Below are 18,414 nucleotides of genomic sequence, written 5' to 3'. Positions count from 1 at the left end.
CTTTACCCCACAGAACTCACAGGGGAGAGGGACAGGGAAGCAATTTAGATCTGTTGTCACTGTCGTCCCCTGAGGTAGGGAGACGGGATAATGTGTCTACTTCCTTGAATGATAAACCAAACTTCACAATGCTGTGTCATTCAGTCCTGTTCTCACTATAGTATAAACAATCCCAGCCTAGGATGACATGTGAGCAATGAGCAATCATGTGAGCAATTAGCAATATTTTAGTTCAAGTTTTATTTCATCCATAAACATCAAGGTCACAGAATCCTATAAAGACAGATGCTATAATTGGGAGGTGTCATCACACCCCATATCAGATGTCCAGCTGAGCAATGGCAGATATATTGAATATGAGTCTATGATAAGGAAGGCCAAGCACAGTAGGGCACTCCCTATCTACAGTCCCATTAATCTATGATTAGAGGACTTAAGAGGGATTTATGGCAGAGATAAGAGCAGAGGGCGTGTCCCTCGGGGCAGCCAGGCGGAGACTGGAGCCACGCCTGCTCGGGACGGTACCTGGCAATAAATGACTGAAAGCAAAAGAAAAGGCACCCTTTTCTGTTGAATTAGAGAAGATAACGGAGAGGGCAGAGATAAGAGGGAGAAACAGAGGGAGAGACGGAAGCAAAGCGAAAAGGTAAGGTACCGCACTCGTGCTGATCAGATGACATTAACAGGAAAGGGAAACCAAATCTCTCTCGTTTCAACATCAGGATCCCACCCTGGAATGCCCTGCATGAATGACTTTGCCAGTTGCATCAGATCACTCCTGTTTTTAATGTTACACAAGGCTATCACTTACACTCCTAAGAGGCAGGATTAGAGCCCCGTGTGTGAGTGTGTATGGGGACCCAGAGGTGGGGTGATGGAGGGGGATGATGGATATCTTTATGGCCTCTTTCTTTCCTCATCTCTTTGTCTCAGTTTACCAAACAGAACGGGGTACGGTTTCCTCGCTGATGCTACAGCAGCACTTGAGAACGAAGAAGATATCGGTTTCCAAAAAAAAAAAAGAATAGTACTACCGTCCAAATGTGTGCTTTTTTTAATCAAAGCAAACCCAAAACACACTACCTGAGAGTGTACACACAACACTGCTAGCCAAAGCTACATTATTTGATTGTTTAGCTGTATTTGCTGTTATAGAAACAAAGTCCACATGCTCACAGATGATTACAATGCTTCTTTTGATATTTGAGTAAAAGGTGGCTGGTAATGCAAGCATGACACAAAGCTCCTTTGTTATTATTAAGGCCAAGACATTGAACAAGGTTAAAGAAGTAATCAGAAAAAGTCCACATACTGTTGACACTCTGTAAGGCTCCCAACACAATTAATTTCATTTCAAACAATAGGAAGGTGTGATACACAGGAAAGTAGACCAATGATTTGTAAACCACAAAACATGTTCCAGTTGGGGTGGCCCGGTAGCTCACTGGGTAGGGTGCGTACGTACCATTAGGGTTCAGTCGTAACCGCACCCTCTCTCTACACTTTCCTGTCTATTTCTGCCTAAATAAAAAAGCATTAAATGCCTAAAACTATTTAAGAAAAAACTACAGTTTTTAACAGTTCTGTAAATGGACTAATAAAATATTAAGATCGGTCAGCAGCACATTATTATCACTGGTGTTGCCTTTGATCGTCCAGCTTACCAACATATGCTCTCTAGGGCTGTGGTATAATCACTGTTGCTCATCAGGATGGGATCCGAATACAAAGGTCCCCTAGGCCTAAAGCACAAAAGCCCCAAATCTGGCTATGTCAGCTGGGAAACACATCCCTGACTCTCCCCTGGTGGGCCAGGCCGGGAGTGAGACAGCCCCAGCAGAGTGCTCCTTTGCTCTGGGGCCCCCATCTGGAGCTACGACAATAGGAGCAGTATTTCCACTTCTGCTCCAGGCATTCCCCAATACGGGCCTGACACATTTGAAAGACACCAGGCACGATCGCAAGTATGATAAAGCAGCGCTGATGCTCATGAAACACCTCTTAAGTCAACCAAAGACGACAAAGCCATCTTTGTGTCGTCGGTTAGCTTGTAGGCAAGTTATGAATGGAAACTTCATATAAAGAATCATGGTTTATTCATTAACAATAGAAACCAGGCATAGGAATTTCATATAAATTGTCAGAAACATAGGGCATAACTGTGAAACGACACGACAAGGGGAAGATATACTATACAATAATGAATTTTCAAAAGAACCCAAGGGACACAATTGTGGATGAGTTGTAGCTCTAGTCCTGATGCCAAGCAGCCCCAGCGAGTGTCATTAGACACAAATAAAAACTGTCAAAGTCTGCAGAAGGCCATGAGGGTAGAATTCATTCCTGCAGGACAAACGCATCTCCTATGCTTTATTATATCCATTCACTGAGACAAGCAGGAAATCTGTAGTGGGAAAGACTGGAATGCTTGTTAGGAAGCTGCCTGTCAAATTGGCTCTGGAAACCATGCAGGCAGATGAGCTGAACAGAGCAGGGCAGATGCAAGCAAAGAGTCGGTCTGTCTGGATGTGGGTCTCGTATCTATCTATCCATCCATCCATCCATCCATCCATCCATCCATCCATCTATCTATTCACAATGTCTGTGTTTGACTCTGAGCAGCCTCCTCGAGTTGACCCTGCATATTCACAGAGATGACCTAAGGAGAAAACCCGGCCCGTATTTCTCATGAAATTACCCCGACACCGGTGTCAGGGATGTCATTCCTTCAGCAGAGCTGAGATCCTGGGAAAAGAGCCGTAATTAGTATGTGCCAGCCTTAGACCCTCTATTAGGAAGCTTGTGTATGCGCCACAGTCAAGGTTTGGAGCATGGGGGGGATTACGGAAAAGAAGCACAAGGGAGTGTGAGTGGGCAATTACTTCTTGTTTTTGTTTTCCAGCATTGCCTGTTTTTAATGAGGTTTGACCAGTGCGTTCTCAGTGATACATCAAAGCACCCTGCTACAGCAGGACAGGAGAAGCGGGGGTAATTGAATATGCTGGTACATTTATTTCCCAACAGGGGACAGCAGGAGTCTCACTGCTGACTTGTTCTTTCATCAACTGCTAGCCTTAAAATTCTCACGGGATTAATACATTGTATTTCAGCAAAACAATTTGTTTAGTGCTTTGAAAAACAATTATTTAGTTTAAAGCATTGGATTATAAACATAAGTTTAACAGTCACACTATATTATGCAATTATTGCAGGGGAATGGAAACATTAGGGTTAATGTATACAAACCAGTGTGCTTAACTGATTTTAACATCTGCTGTCTGCTCAGTTCTGTGTCCATAACAATACAATAATAATAATCCTCTGTGTCACTCTCTGGACTGGCTGAAGTAATTCCGTTCCTGTGAGCGGCCATGACGGGGGCTGGAGCTACATCTACACTACTATGTTTTCATTTTTTTAAGCGAGGTTTTGAAACAAAAACGACCTCCGCCCACACAAGAGTTTTAGCTCCAGTAGCAGAGCTAATCTCCGTCCAGATTAACGCAACTGACAACACATATCACATGACCATTGGCATACACTGGGCATGCACGTGCCGGTGGTAACAGGAAGCAGATTGTCGTTACTCTGCAGATGAAAATCATGAATGTATAAATTGAAATTACAGAAAAGACTTTTGAGAAAGAACAACAGCGGCGAAAAGTAAGAGCAGGGATTTATTTGCTCGGACTGACGACGAGGTGGGATTGTTACTGATTATGTAAACCTACCTAACAGATAAGTATTGCGATATTTTCCGTGGCAATACTGTATCCATACACAGACGCCAGGTATCTATTATTATACATGTGAGATGTGAGATGAACAAACAGAGAAATGTATCTTTTTAGATAAAACAGATGTTGACAAAGTTTCATTTTGGTGACATGTTTAAAATTGGGAATTGCAATATATTGCAGTATGTTTAAAATCACAATAATGATGCCTGTGGTGATTCCCAACCCTAGCGTAAACGTAGCAAAAGATATTCATTTTTAAACCATATTGTGGTAGTGTAGCCTGGGATAGAGAGCTAGAAGTAGAGGGAAGGCAGGGGAGGGGCTGGCGAACATCGAGGAGGAAGAAGGACCAGCACACTCAGCTGGCACAGCCCAGCCACAGGGACTATGGCATTTGGGCTCGGTGCCAAGAAAAAGAACAGCTCTGAAGAGAAGCCAAAGTGAATCAGGGCAGGCACGGCCAAAAAGCACCTAATGCTTTTTAAATGTTATTTAGTTGATGGCAGCGGCTGATACAGGTCTACTGTTGGACCAGTGTTGTATTACAGTCCCTGAGAGCAGAGCCAATGACCTTATGTAGGCTATTCTAAATGTTCGCCCAAACACATTCTAAAGCAAATCTCAGACAGCTGGGTGTTGAAAGGGAATTCCAGTTACAGCATTCAGACGAGGGTACAACGGTAAAGCAGAGTGCAGAAACTTGGCACATATCCTTCTGGTGCCCTTTAGGTCAAAGGGTAAGCACAGAGCACATAACATTGGGCCGCCAATGTGTGAAAGCTTGTGCATGTGCATGCATATATGTGACAGTGGTTCATGCACTGTAGCTGTGGATACAAGGTATTATTAAAGTGAAACGTGGCTCCCAGAGGCATAGCGAAGGTTAAGACTCAGTGGAGCCAGGTTCTCATGTGGCCAGATCCCAGAGACACCAGCATGGGCCTGTTGAGTGGGGCATGGCCCGAGTCCAGCCAAATGGAACACAAATCGCCCCAAACTGTTCGAAACCTGGCCTGGAAAAATAAGAGTGGGATGTAAGGCATGCCATGTGATGCACAGTAAATATTTGGTCAAAATTAATGAAGGGGCAAAGTCTGCCAAGAAGCCTTTTTCTTTTGACATCCACAGAGGGGAGACTGTGCCCAGTCTGGCATTAAAATTAAATTTCCTTCTGCAGACAACTGCTCACTGGCCTGTGTGCTTTCCAGCACCCACTTACCACGTCCTCTCCTCAAGACACATACCAACTGTCCAGGTACACAGTGTATCTAACCAAATGCTGTTTTCTTTTCATGCAACAAAACAAAAAAAAAAGACTTGGTCATAAATGTACCCTACTTCCTTAATTTGAGTCTGTCATCTGATAGCAAAAAAAAAAGTCAGACATCTGAAAACTATTTCTAAGAAAACCTGTTCTCTGAAGGGGGTCAGATCTGCGCTAGACAGCTGTGATGACAAATGCAAGAGAAGAAATATACCTTTCACCAACAGCCTTTCAAACTGTTCTGTAAGTGGAAATAACCACCCAGAGGATACCTCCTCCCCCTTTAAAAAGTGATCAACATTGAAAGCCAATAAAGAGACAGATTTCAGCTTAAACGTTATATAGTTTTAAATCCATAATTTTTGCTTCATCAGTGTCTATCAAGAAGGGTGTAGTCTGCCTTGCCCTGCCAAAAAGAGACAATAGAACATGAGTGCAAAGTCCATGTATGCTTTTGATGTCTGAATAAAATACCCACATTTCTATCGCACAAAATGAAAAAGCAAATGCAAAGAAAAGAGCTCAGCTCAAGCAAAGTCAATGGGTCACGAAAACACTTTGAATAATTTTGGCTTTGGCTACCCAGAGAGAGGAAACCAAATACACTTCAAGATGTCAAAAGGATGAAAGCATTGAGCAGAGGTGGGGACAGAAGTGAATAGTCTGCTCTGATTAAAGGACATAATGCGTCGGGATAAACACCGGCTGTCAAGACTGAACGTCAGAAAGAATCACAACAGTCAAGTAGGACAGCATTTATCACAAAGTGCCTTCAGACATTTTGCAACAATGTCTCAAGTCAAAAAAAGGTGAGATTAATGAGGCCAAGTGCATGTAGGGAAACGGAGGTTAGGCTCTAAACCTTAAGTGCACTTCTTTTATAGTTTTAACTATGAAGCTTCCTATTAAGACTTGGTGACAAAAAACGCAGCAAAACGCAAACGCAATCTTGTGCTTAAAGCCTGAAGAACCTGTCTCTCAGCCGGTGTATCAACTGTTTTTCAATCAGAGCTTTCATTGTAGATGCGAGGAGAGCGGATGTGGGAGAAAGAGAGAGTGACTGTGTTACAGGGAGCATTGTACAGTGGAAGGAGACTGAAACAGTGAACGCAAACTCTGAACCATGCGTACGCACATTTTGGAGACAAAATAGGAATTGGCGACGCAGATGGTGAGGTGGTGAACTGAAGTCAGACTGCAGAGAGTAAATGGGAATAAGATTACTCGTAATATTTTCTAGTATTGATGCCTCACGCACATTCTTTCACTCTATATCATCCACGTTACCATGAAGATTAAATCCAACAGTGTGATTTGCGCTTTTACTAAGTGATAACTGTTCCATAAACACCTCCAACTCAAATCTTAAATAAAAATGTGTTTTTAATATTTAATCAGCGCTGTCTCGCCGTCACATTGTCCACTAAGGAGCGCAGGAGGAGGAGACGGCCCGACTGCATGGAATACAGGATAGCATCAAATACCCTAGCATTAGATAACTGCAGAACACAGTGTAAATAACTAAATATCTATCTTTGATAGATTAACAAACCCTCCAGTACCAATAGCATCTGAACTGTTGTCTACCAAGGCTAGCAATGGCTTTGCCTCCTTCTTCACAGACAAAATTCAGAAAATTAGACAAACAGTCAGTGCTTCCATATCAAGTACAGGATATGTGTTGTCACAGTGTGCACGCAAAACAAATTCCAACATGACACAATTTCATACGATCAACCTTAAAAACCTGGAGGACATTATACAACATCTGAAAACCTCCTCCTGTTGCCTTGATATTCTACCAACGGGTGTTTTAAAAAATGTTTCGAATTGTTTGGCTTCTGATCTTCTACAGATTGTAAACACATCTCTGCTCTCAGGTATCTTCCCACAGGCCCTGAAAACTGCAGTCATCAAGCCACTCCTAAAAAAGAACAATCTAGACACGACACTAATGAGCAACTATAGGCCAATATCAAACCTTCCATTTTTAAGTAAAATCATAGAAAAAGTGGTTTTTCAACAACTCAACCTTTTCTTATCGCTAAACAACAGTTTTGATGCCTTCCAGTCAGGTTTTCGACCACACCACAGCACTGAGACAGCTCTTGTTAAAGTCTTTAATGACATCCACTTAAACACAGATAGTGGCAAAATTTCAGTCTTAGTATTACTTGATCTCAGTGCTGCATTTGATACGGTAGACCATGACATATTGCTTGACCGATTGGAAAACTGGGTTGGTCTTTCTGGCTCAGTACTAAAGTGGTTTGAATCCTATTTAAAGAATAGGGACTACTTTGTGTCTATAGGTAATTATACATCTGAGCATACAAATATGACGTTCGGAGTTCCCCAAGGCTCAGTTCTGGGGCCTCTTCTGTTCAACATCTACATGCTTCCACTGGCTCAGATTATGGAAAACAACAAAATAAGTTACCATAGTTATGCGGATGACACACAAATTTATATAACCTTATCGCCAGGGAACTATAGCCCAATACAACAATTAAATATGTGCATTGAACAGATTAATGATTGGATGTGCCAGAACTTTCTTAAATTAAATGAAGAAAAACGGAGGTGGTTGTTTTTTGGAGCAAAAGAGGAACGATTGAAAGTCAGCGCTCAGCTTCAAACGACAATGTTAAAAACAACAGACAAAGCAAGAAATCTTGGTGTAGTCATGGACTCAGACCTAAATTTTAAAAGCCACATTAACATAATTAAAAAATCAGCCTATTATCACCTTAAAAATATATCAAGGGTTAAAGAGCTTATGTCTCAGTAGGATCTGGAAAAACTTGTCCATGCTTTTATCTTCAGTAGACTTGACTACTGTAACGGTGTCTTTACAGGTCTCCCTAAAAAATCAATCAGACAGCTGCAGCTGATTCAGAACGCTGCTGCTCGAGTCCCCACTAAAACCAAGAAAGTGGATCACATCACTCCAGTACTGAAGTCTCTACACTGGCTTCCAGTGCCTCAAAGAATTGATTTCAAAATACTTTTACTGGTTTATAAATCACTAAACGGTTTAGGGCCGAAATACATTTCTGATCTGTTACTACATTATGACCCACCCAGACCTCTCAGGTGGTCTGGGACAGGTCTACTTGTTGTCCCCAGAGTCAGAACTAAACAGGGGGAAGCAGCGTTCAGTTTTTATGCTCCACATATCTGGAACAAACTCCCAGAAACCTGTAGGTCCGCTGCAACTCTCAGTTCTTTTAAATCTAAGCTAAAGACCTATCTTTTTGATGTTGCTTTTCTTTAAATAATCTATTTTATTAACTTTAATTTCTTATACTGCACTGTAACTTTTATTCTTATACTGCACTATCAATTTTATTCTTGTCTTTTAATGTTTTTAATTTGTTTATTATTGTTTTTTAATTGTTTTCTAACTGCTCTTTAATGTTTTATGTAAAGCACTTTGAATTGCCCTGTTGCTGAAATGTGCTATACAAATAAAGCTGCCTTGCCTTGCCTTGCCTTTAAAACTGTGCATATATCATCAAATGTCAAAGTCTGGAAATACAGCCGTTAAGCTATTGCGCAATCGTTACCCTTAATGTCCTCGTTATTAGTCTGAACTTTAATACTGTTTGTGACAAAACCTGCATGAAGAAAAGTGGGTTATCCTATTACTTTCTTTCGTCTTCAAATTGTATCTCAGAGTGGGGATACCACTAGTTGATGCTGTGATTTTGGCAAGGTGTTAACAATCACAAATTGTTGTAAACATATAAATACTGCGGTGACCCCTTGTGTAATGCTGCATGATGGCACTGCTGGCCATACAGGAGGACTAACCCCCAATGGAAGAATCAGGAGAAAAAGAGACTTCAGGGACCATGACGATGACTGGCTAATATGCCGATTTAGATTTTCTAAAGCTGAGCTCGTGGATCTATGTACTGAATTGGGACCAGTAGAGAGGGCAAGGCGCCGGAACCATGCCATATCCCGGTCCAAATACAGGTCCTAACCACTCTGGGTGAAACCAGCTGTTTCCAGAGGGAAATGGCAGACCTAAGTGTCTTTTTTAAATAAATATTATATATAATCTTGGATATAATATATAGTTCTGTTAAATCTTATTATATACGTCTGGTATATCGAAGCTGCCGAGTGCCATAACGCCTGCCGTTTTGGACGTATTATTAAAGGAACACCCAACTTATTGGGAATTTAGCTTATTCACCGTAACCCCCAGAGTTAGACAAGTCGATACATACCCTTCTCATCTCCGTGCGTGCTGTAATGCTGTCTGACGGCTCCAGCAGCATCAGGCCAGCACAGAACCTGCAGGTGAATGGTTCCAGCAATCCTACTGCTCCGAATAAGTGACAAAATAACGCCAACATGTTCCTATTTACATGTTGTGATTTGTGGAGTGACAGCGTGTACAAAAAACACCGTAACATGAGACACAGCCATCTTCTAACTGAAAACAAACCGGGAACTATATTCTCAGGTGGAAGACTATAGTACTTGGGCGGAGTGATATGCTCGCAGCAAGCCTGTCTGAGAATATAGTTCCCGGTTTGTTTACTGTTAGAAGATGTTTTTTTGTACACGCTGTGACTCTACAAATCACAACATGTAAATAGGAACATGTTGGCGTTATTTTGTCACAATTGGGAGCAGTAGGCTAGTTGGAACCAGTTACCTGCAGGATCTGTGCTAGGCTAAGCTAATGCTGGAACCGTCAGACAGCGTTACAGCACGCAGATGATAGATGAGACGAGAATGGTATGTATCGACTTGTCTTACTCTGGGGGTTACGGTGAATAAGCTAAATTCCCAATAAGTCGGTGTGTTCCTTTAAGAAATGCAGTTATAGATCATGTTTCCCTACACTATAGAAGAGGCCGAAATTATAATTAAATTTGCAGCAATTGCTGAACGTCTGAGAAGTTTTTAGCTTTTTCTCTGCCAGTCATCATGATTCGGTGTAACAACTGCCAGGGTCATTAACATACTGATCAGCATTCACGAGGTGCTTTGCATTGACTATTTATGGTTAAAAATGGGCGTGTACAGGGCGGGATAAGAGGCTGATCCACGTACGCACACTTGTAGGTAATATCTGATTTATAAAGGGAACATTGCTTACAGGTGTGCGTACACACGGTTTTAGACATCTGACTTTTTTTTGGCGTACACCATTTTGGCCTTTTGGGCGCACATACACTTATAGTAAGGATCCTACGCACAGTTTTATAAATGACACCCCAGATGCTGTCAGTATAGACCTAAATCAAAAGTATTTTCCCGTTTAAAAGCGTCAATAGTGGAGGCACTTTTTTACAAACCTAAAGTGGCAGAGTACAGCAAAGAAGATAAAAGACAGTTTGGGATTACTCATTTGTGTTCATTTCAATAGTGAAATCAGATTTAAGGAAAATGTCACCAATTTGCAGAAAGCAGGTGAGCCTGATAATAGATCAGGATTAGAGTTATTCTCCCAGTTCAGAGCAACTGTGTATTTACATGTTGAAAATTCACCCAGTTATTTCAATCCTCCTCACCATGGTTACAGCTAAATGGTGGGAGCGGCTCCAAAAGCAGTCCTGTTAGTGAATTTCAAGGTCACCTTCTCATTAATTATGTTTTCCAGCACTTACTCTTAAATAGAGCGCACCCCTCCCACTTCTATCACTGTCTTTGTGTGACAGAATTAGCCCACAGGAACTCATAAAGTACATAAAGCTGCTGATGCAGCTCTGGATGAGAGTGGCTTTTCAAAATGATTTTTTTTAAATAAACAGGAAATAATGTTTAGGGAAGGAGATCCTTGGCACCAGAGGGAATCTTAACTACAACAGTGTAGCTAAGAGGGGGAGGAACCAAAGACGTTAATCAACTAATTAGCAGTCTCTCTTTTAACTGCTAATTTAATCTATTCCTCTCAGCCTCTTTTGATGGTATATTTTCCCCTGTCAGTTATAACCAAAGAGAGGTTTAGCATTTCAATAGTGTATCCAGGCCTTGCAATGAGAGGGTAATAGAATGGTCACAGAGGCTGGGAGGAGGCCTGAGCTCAGGGAGGGAGAAAGAAAAGAAGGATACTGGGGAGAGGCCTTCCTCAATGCCACCTCAGTCTCCCCAGTGGAGAAAAATGAAAGGGAGGCAGGTCTGAGCCTTTTTAAAATGCACAAGGCGGCAGAGCACCCCACGGTAGCATGGCTTCTCCATCACAGCAAATGCCAGGCCCAGGGCAAGCCTTCTGGGAGTTCCTGAGCATGCAGAATTTAGATATGAGGGACGTTGGCATACTACACCAAAACCAAACCTTCAATGCCACACTGAAGCTTTGTACCAGGATCGTTTATTCACTCAGCACTTTTACACATCAACCTCACCTCTCCCCAAATGTCCACCTTTAAAAGAAAAAAACACCACCAGTGTCCTTGCCTCACAGTTTTCCACCACTATCACCCTAATCAGCACATTCGCTGCCATGAGGGACCAGTAAGAATATGCAACGTGAGCACAGAGAGCCCGACCGAGAGTATTCCCAGAGCTGGGGTATCGTGGTACGTTTGACTGCTCCGTCCTCTCCTTCGTCCTCCGTTCTTCCCCCTCCATCCCCCTTCCACACCCTGGGGTAGCCTTTGTGTAGGTGCACCCCCTCCTCTACACTCCTCACCCAACCTCAGTCCCTCGTGAACCATTCTCTTCCCCTCCTCCATGCCTTACAATCGCCCTGTTAAAGGCGACACAATGCGCCCTCCCCGTCCCCACAGGCTTTTTCTGCGTGTCGGCCTTCTTTATTCAAGAAAGGCTCTGCACTGGCCAGTCACAAAAAAGGCAAGTCTTAAAAAAAAATGGGCCAAAATAAAAAATGTGGGGGATGGGTAAGAGGATGAAGAGATTCCTTAAGACCCCTTTCGCCACCCCACACATACACAAACACCCTCCCCACCTCACCGTCTTTCCTTCTCACTCACATCTATATTACTGGAGTCATGGGGAAACTAATCCACGGTGGAGATAGATTAAGTAAACATGCATATGCTTTGTGGAATCAAACGTGGATTAGCATTATGTAATTTGCTCGTGCATTGCTGCGTCTGCAATGCAAACTTTTTGCATTTTTCGTAGAAGGAAGCAAAGCTGTGGGAATTCAAAGCGTGCCATTTGTGAACCTAGACAGAAACCAGACAACACCTTTTTATTCTCATAAGCAGGTCATTTATCACTCCCGCACCATTCCCGCAATAGGGAATGTTTGTGCTCCATGTCAACTGTCAGAACAAGATGCATTTACTATACGGACTGACCCATGAGTCTAATATCCTGGACACGCCTGCTGCTTTCTAGTATCAGCCAGCTCCAGACTAAAAAGCTTATATGAAGTTATGTTCCAGAGTATTCTTAGTGTGGACAGCTTAACTCTGTCTGGCTATACGTTTGTAGAGCTTAGACTGACAGACAATTTGACAGACAAAGTGACACTTGCTAAATACGTCACAACATTATCAGCAAGCAGTGAGCATAACTCTCCTCAACAGTCTAAACTCAAGCCTGGTGAGACATTGCAGTTAATTCCTGAGGAATGTGAAACCCCCGAGACACACAGAGCATTGACATGCATCCTCAGTTTTTATAAAATTATCTAAATCCTCTGATTCTCCGTGCAGACATGCGTATCAGTCAAGCTGCAGCCACGCCAAATTACAAACTATTGACGTCAGATGGATTTGTTAATTAATCCAATTAAGCTGCGCTTTTAGGTCATTAGGGGAAGAGCAGTTGGGGGAAAGCAGATCATTAAGAGTCACCGTCTAATTATCTGCCCTAAAACAAACTGCTCTGAAATGTTTATCTCGTCAGTCATTAATGACTTAGCCACGGTTCTCATGAACAGGAAGAGGACACGGGCTGCCCTCCCACATTCCACCATGTGGTTTCACTAAGCCAAAGTCTGCCTAATCCTGGATCTTAGGGTGTAAAACCCTGCTTGATTTGGATTAGGATCAGATTAATGTGTATTAGTGAAAGTTATAGAGATATAGCTTAATGGGCACTGTCGCCTCACACAGGTGTGAGATTTTTCAACTCCGGGAAAAGAGCAGACCTGAGACTTTCCCATTTCTCTCATGACACCTACTGCCCTCACCCAACATCAGTTCGGAGGGTTAAACTCTCAGAAACAACATGATTTGGGGGCTATTGGGAATACCAGAACACTATTTCACGAACCCAATAAAAAAAGTGGGCAACTGCGAGAGATCTTGAAGGGACGAGGCCGGCTTTAATGACTGTTTTCAAAAATTGCCATGTGAAAGGTAATCGTAAAGATAGACAGGAGACAGGGATGGGTCTCACCTGTGGTCTCTGGGCATTACTTGGCCCTGAAACCCGCTGTGTCCTGTCATAATGTCATGATGTAGGAGGTGGAAGGGCTCGGCAATTTATCAGCACTTACAAGTCAATTTGTCAAATCTCAATGGCTCTGTGCTGCTGGGGCTGATTAAACGGAGCACCCCTCCCACAGCCCAGCACTATACATACTCACACTTAGGCTACATCTACACTACTAGGTTTTTGATTTTCAACGGGCGTTCTAAGACAACAACAATCTCTCTCCATACAAGAGTTTTAGCTCCGGGAGCAGAACTAATCTCCGTCCATACTAACACGTCTGACAACCGTATGAAAAAAGATTGTCTGAGTTACTCCGAGGTTGAAAATCATGAATGTATAAATTGATAATACAGAAAATACTTTGGAGGAAGAACAACGATAACGTAAAGTAAGAGTAGGGATTTATTTGCTTTAAACCGATGACAAGGTGGAACTGTTACTAAAAGGTATGTAACCCTAACTAACTGATAAGACTGACAGACGTACATCGTCATTCCCAAAGGTCTCCATTTGTGCCTGTCCAGAATACACCAGAGTTTACAAACCAAAACAGAGGCAGCAGTGTTTCCAAATTTCTCGGTTTTAGGGAGTAGTGCGGACGCAAGGCGTCAACGTAGCAAAAGATATTTGTTTTAAACCAAAATGTAGCAGTGTAGATCACCCAAAGAGTTAACAACGTGGATGTACATTTTTTAAAAGGAAAGTGTGTCATTTTGAATGGGAGAGGGACAGCCACCTCTTGCCCTCATCTGAATAGTAGCTCTGAGGTGAGTAAAAGGTCTGATGAGCACTTGGAGGAGAGATAACAACCATTTAGTGTATAGCAGGAGGACAGATCACCTGATAACAGGGCCAGACATGATAGATGGAGGTATCAATTTACAAGCTTCAGACAGAGCAAGGCGGCAATAAGCAAGTCAACACAAGTGTGACAGGGACAAAGGTCACCTCAGCTCTCTGACTCAATTTCACACATACACGTAGTATAAAAATACTTTTACAAGCAGGCCAGCAGTGTGAAAATAATCTTAATATTATCTACATAGATGTTACTAAATACCCATAAGAGTTTGCTTCAGAGATTTGATACCTTCCCTACACTGGAATGAAGTTGTTAACCTTCCAATTAGCAGCAACTATGAAATCTTTTTCTGCCAAGTGGTGTGTAATCCAATTTTCCTGACACTGGTGTCTAATCCACGACCAATCCGTTGAGAATCTGCTGCCCAGTCCATCTCTATTAGCAGGCCCTATTCTCACGCCTCTCCCCAGGAAACCTCCCCAGACATCCCCACAGCTAGGCGTAATTGGAAACCCTGATGTCTGTCGGGCTTTCTCACAGGACAGGACCATTAGCGGCTCAGCCTAGGCTCAGGATCTGGCCCAGGGTGGAGCAGATGGAGCCGTCACCCAGCTGAAAAACGCTCGCCTCTGACCCTACTTCCTGTTTAGGTGCTACAGTGTTTCCTCAAATGACTGTGGTGTCACAGGCTTTCCCCGTCACTACATGTCTGCCTCTCTACCAAAAACAAAAACCCAATTCAGGAAACCAATCAGGAAGCACAAAAACATTTATATGCAGATGATGAAAAAAACTCAAAAACTTGCACGATTGAGATTCCACTACAGTATAAATGTTGTCTTAAGTTGTGTTTTTTTGTATAGGCTTTTCTTTGTGTAAAATGCCCCACTTGCTCCCATTCAGGGTGCACTTTTCCTAATGTCTTATAATGGGGTGGCGGACATTTGCTTCCTCATAACTCAGAAGCAACTGACCTGGAAACCCCCAGCTATAATGGCAAGGATCTCTATAAAGACATCCATGTGATGGGTGAGGAGGAATAATATGTAAAATAATAAGGAAGGAAACAAGCAGCATCAGAGGACAAAGAGAAGTGAAACCAAGAAATGGCATAAAGCTGTATTCAAACAAGACCAAGAGTCAATGGGAAAAAACACAGATGACAAACAAGAGCCTATGTTGTCTAGATTTTGATTTTAAAAAAAAATTTAAATGTTGCACTCAGCAATAAGAGTCATGCATGGGCAGAATGGTGACATACATGGAAGCATGGTCTCCATAGGGGCTGGTGCTGTCTGTATGACCGATGATAGCTGCTCTCTCCGCTGATCCCACATGGCTTCAGCACTTTGTGTGTCACTTTATGTGTGCTCAGCTCTAAAAAGTTACACAACCCCTTTACCCTGAGAGTTGACGTTTTTGGCCAAGGGAGAAAATATCATTGTTGTGTATCAGAATGTTGCCTTCCTCATTTTAAAGCATGAGACTGAACATAGAGCAGAGATGAGCTTCTTAGAAACATCACACCAAGGTTTAAAACACATTTTTTAACAAAAGTCCAATGTTCAAAAAGGCTTTTATGATTGGGAAAGTTAATGCCAACGTGTGCCCTGGAGCAACCATTTTTCACTAAGAAAGCATTGATTATTTTAGTAATGCATTTTGATACTTGAAATATGAAATGGGAAAGGGTTTTTGTTATGCGCACTGCCTACTATAGTCTAATTCAACAATTGTACAAGGTCTGTAGCTTTACAAAGAATTAAAGAGATAAATCAGGATTTCTTTTCTTCACCTCTGACTTTTTTTTTTCAAACTCAACTTGTAAAATCCAAATAAGAAGCTGTAGCTACCAGATGACTTCTAAATAATGGTCACTGACTTACCTGAACACACATGGAGAATTCCTAACAGAAATACAAATCCAATAGAAGTTGGAGACATCATTCAACGCCTCTCTTATGAGAATTGTTCTTGTGTAATCCAAATTATTCAAAACGAAATGTGGGCATCTGCTCCTTCATGTCAAACTGCAAAGCAAAATCTTTAGAATCCAGAGTTTAAAAAATGAAACACCCAGATTTTAGTTTGTGAGTCACAAAAAGCTAAATACTAAAAATAACAGTCCAGGAGCAGTTTATCCAGAGCTTGTTCTGGCTTATTGTTGTGGATGAGAAGAAGGCTTCAAAAGATGGGGAAACACTAATAATAGCCTAATATAAAAAACAGTTCCAAACAGACAAAATAATAAATCCACCGGAACTGAAAGTTAAGTCAAAAGTGAGTCAAATAACGCTGTAGTCCACGCTGAAAGCCTCTATCCTTGCAGTCACATTATTTCAGTCCAGCTTTGAATCCGTCACTTGAGATCGGAAACTTTGCGAGTTTAGTCCCGTCCTCCCTCATCCACCAGATCCAGACACAAGATCAGTGCAACTTTTCCATCACTTTTCCCCCGGTTCTCCTCTGCTGCCACTCCGACTGATCCTGGTGCGCGTCGCAGACCCCGAACCTCAGGCGAGAGGGGGGAAACACGGATTCATATTCACAGCATTTCATTCAAGGAGAGCGGAATGCCTCGTCAATTGGTATGCGCCTTTCTACCCCCTCCATAGACCCGACAATGTTTCCCAGAGAAGAAATTTAACCTCTTCCCGCCTGGATCCCACTGAGCCGCGCAGGCACACTACAGCGCACACTGGCACCCTTCTGGGTTTGCTTCAGCTGTGTCCAAACAATAAGAGAAACCTTATGAAACTATTCCGACATTCCGGTTTTTATATTTTCTGCGGTTCATGACTGAAAACGAATATTCGCATATTCAACGATGTTCCTTAAGGGACTTCACCTTGTGCTTTTGGAACGTAATAGTTATTCTAGAATGGTTCTAACATAGCCTACTTTAGGGTTTTGTTATGTCTGCTGTGGTTTGATAGTCCATTAATAGTTCAGTATTATAAACTAAATGCTACTTGTTTTGTTTTTTTTATCCTTCTGAAATGTAGCCTATAAGAGGAAAATAAAAGTCATCAAACTGTCCTAACATGAAATATTGTGTACCATTTTCTTTAAAAATGTTGTGTTTGATCTGTGCCTGTTGTCTACATGCAGGCCTATATTGCCTGAGTTAGACACTTAATTCATAACGTTTCCAAACAGCAGCCCGTTTCCGATAAGAATATATTGTCATGTTCCAAACATACAACGTACAGTTAATGCGTATTATTAGACTACATATGGTTACTTAAAATCGGAGCATTACACTATTTATCTGGTAATTTAATATTTTCACCAATGTGACATAAACTCACCCGTATAAATTTCTCTTTTTTTTTTTCAGTCAAGACTCCAATGAAGCCGATTTCTCTGCGATGGTGGGATCACTACTTCTTTGCACCTCTGAGTCATAACTAGCTTTTGACACAAAGTACCTCTCTTATATCTGGAAAGTATAATTTATAACTGTAAAACTTATTTTGCACTAAAAGATGTTGGGGGGACATGAGTGACTAAAAAAGAACAGCTGAAAGTCTTTCAGGTTTTCACAGCTGGGCTCAGAACTGTGGCTCCACTGGACATTAGTTACCAGACAGCGCCCTCCAGTGAAGGCTGCCAGAACTAATCTTAGAAGACTTGTTTTCACCAGGAAAAATAACAACATATGGCATGTCAGCCTGGTGACACATTAGTCATCAAAACCAGGCTTAAAGTGTGTCATGTTTCTAATTCTCCTCAGAAAACACACCCATAATAACGTCTTGCCTCAGAAATAAAGTATAAAAAGCACTAATAAACATATCTTTTACCTACAGGACCACCAGAACACTCCATTGAGCATTTTGTCCAGCAAAAACACAAATGCAAGCACTTTAAACAGAACAAGTAATTCTTATACAAATGAATCTACGATCTGTTCACCAAAAAATGATGCTGTTTATCAGCAGTAGATTCAGCACCCTGCGGTTTGCTATAAATGTATCCATTTTAATCTGAATTTTAAAACCCCGTGGATCCATTTCAGCCACCCTTGCCTGTCTCTGTGCATCAGTTTGAGACCCCTGCTGGAGTCTGTATGATGATGAATGCTACCCGACTGACATATTCAGACAAAAGTCTGGCTTTCAACTCTGACCATGTTTTTATTTCTCATTCACCCATGTGTGCATACACTCCATTCCCACTTGGTCCTCATGTGCCTTGATTTCTTGAAAGCTTTTACAGCCCTGGAT

General features: G+C 42.0%; 1 protein-coding gene across 4 annotated transcripts in view; it reads right to left on the bottom strand.

Moving 5' to 3' along the window:
- The window catches only part of robo1 (roundabout, axon guidance receptor, homolog 1 (Drosophila)), a 294,093-nt gene that overhangs the window by 130,367 nt on the left and 145,312 nt on the right, over window positions 1-18,414 (bottom strand). The window contains exon 1 of one of the 4 annotated variants that reach the window (XM_028573118.1): window positions 16,072-16,915. The exons of the other annotated variants lie outside the window; for them this stretch is intronic. Within the exon in view, the coding sequence (XP_028428919.1) occupies window positions 16,072-16,132 (61 nt within the window). The 5' untranslated portion in view covers window positions 16,133-16,915. Of the gene's footprint in view, window positions 1-16,071; window positions 16,916-18,414 lie in introns of those variants that run through there. 4 annotated transcript variants of the gene reach the window in all.

Source organism: Perca flavescens, chromosome 3 (genome assembly GCF_004354835.1).
Source record: "Perca flavescens isolate YP-PL-M2 chromosome 3, PFLA_1.0, whole genome shotgun sequence".
NCBI classification, from domain to species: domain Eukaryota; kingdom Metazoa; phylum Chordata; class Actinopteri; order Perciformes; family Percidae; genus Perca; species Perca flavescens.
This window is presented reverse-complemented; position numbering and strand designations above follow the sequence as displayed.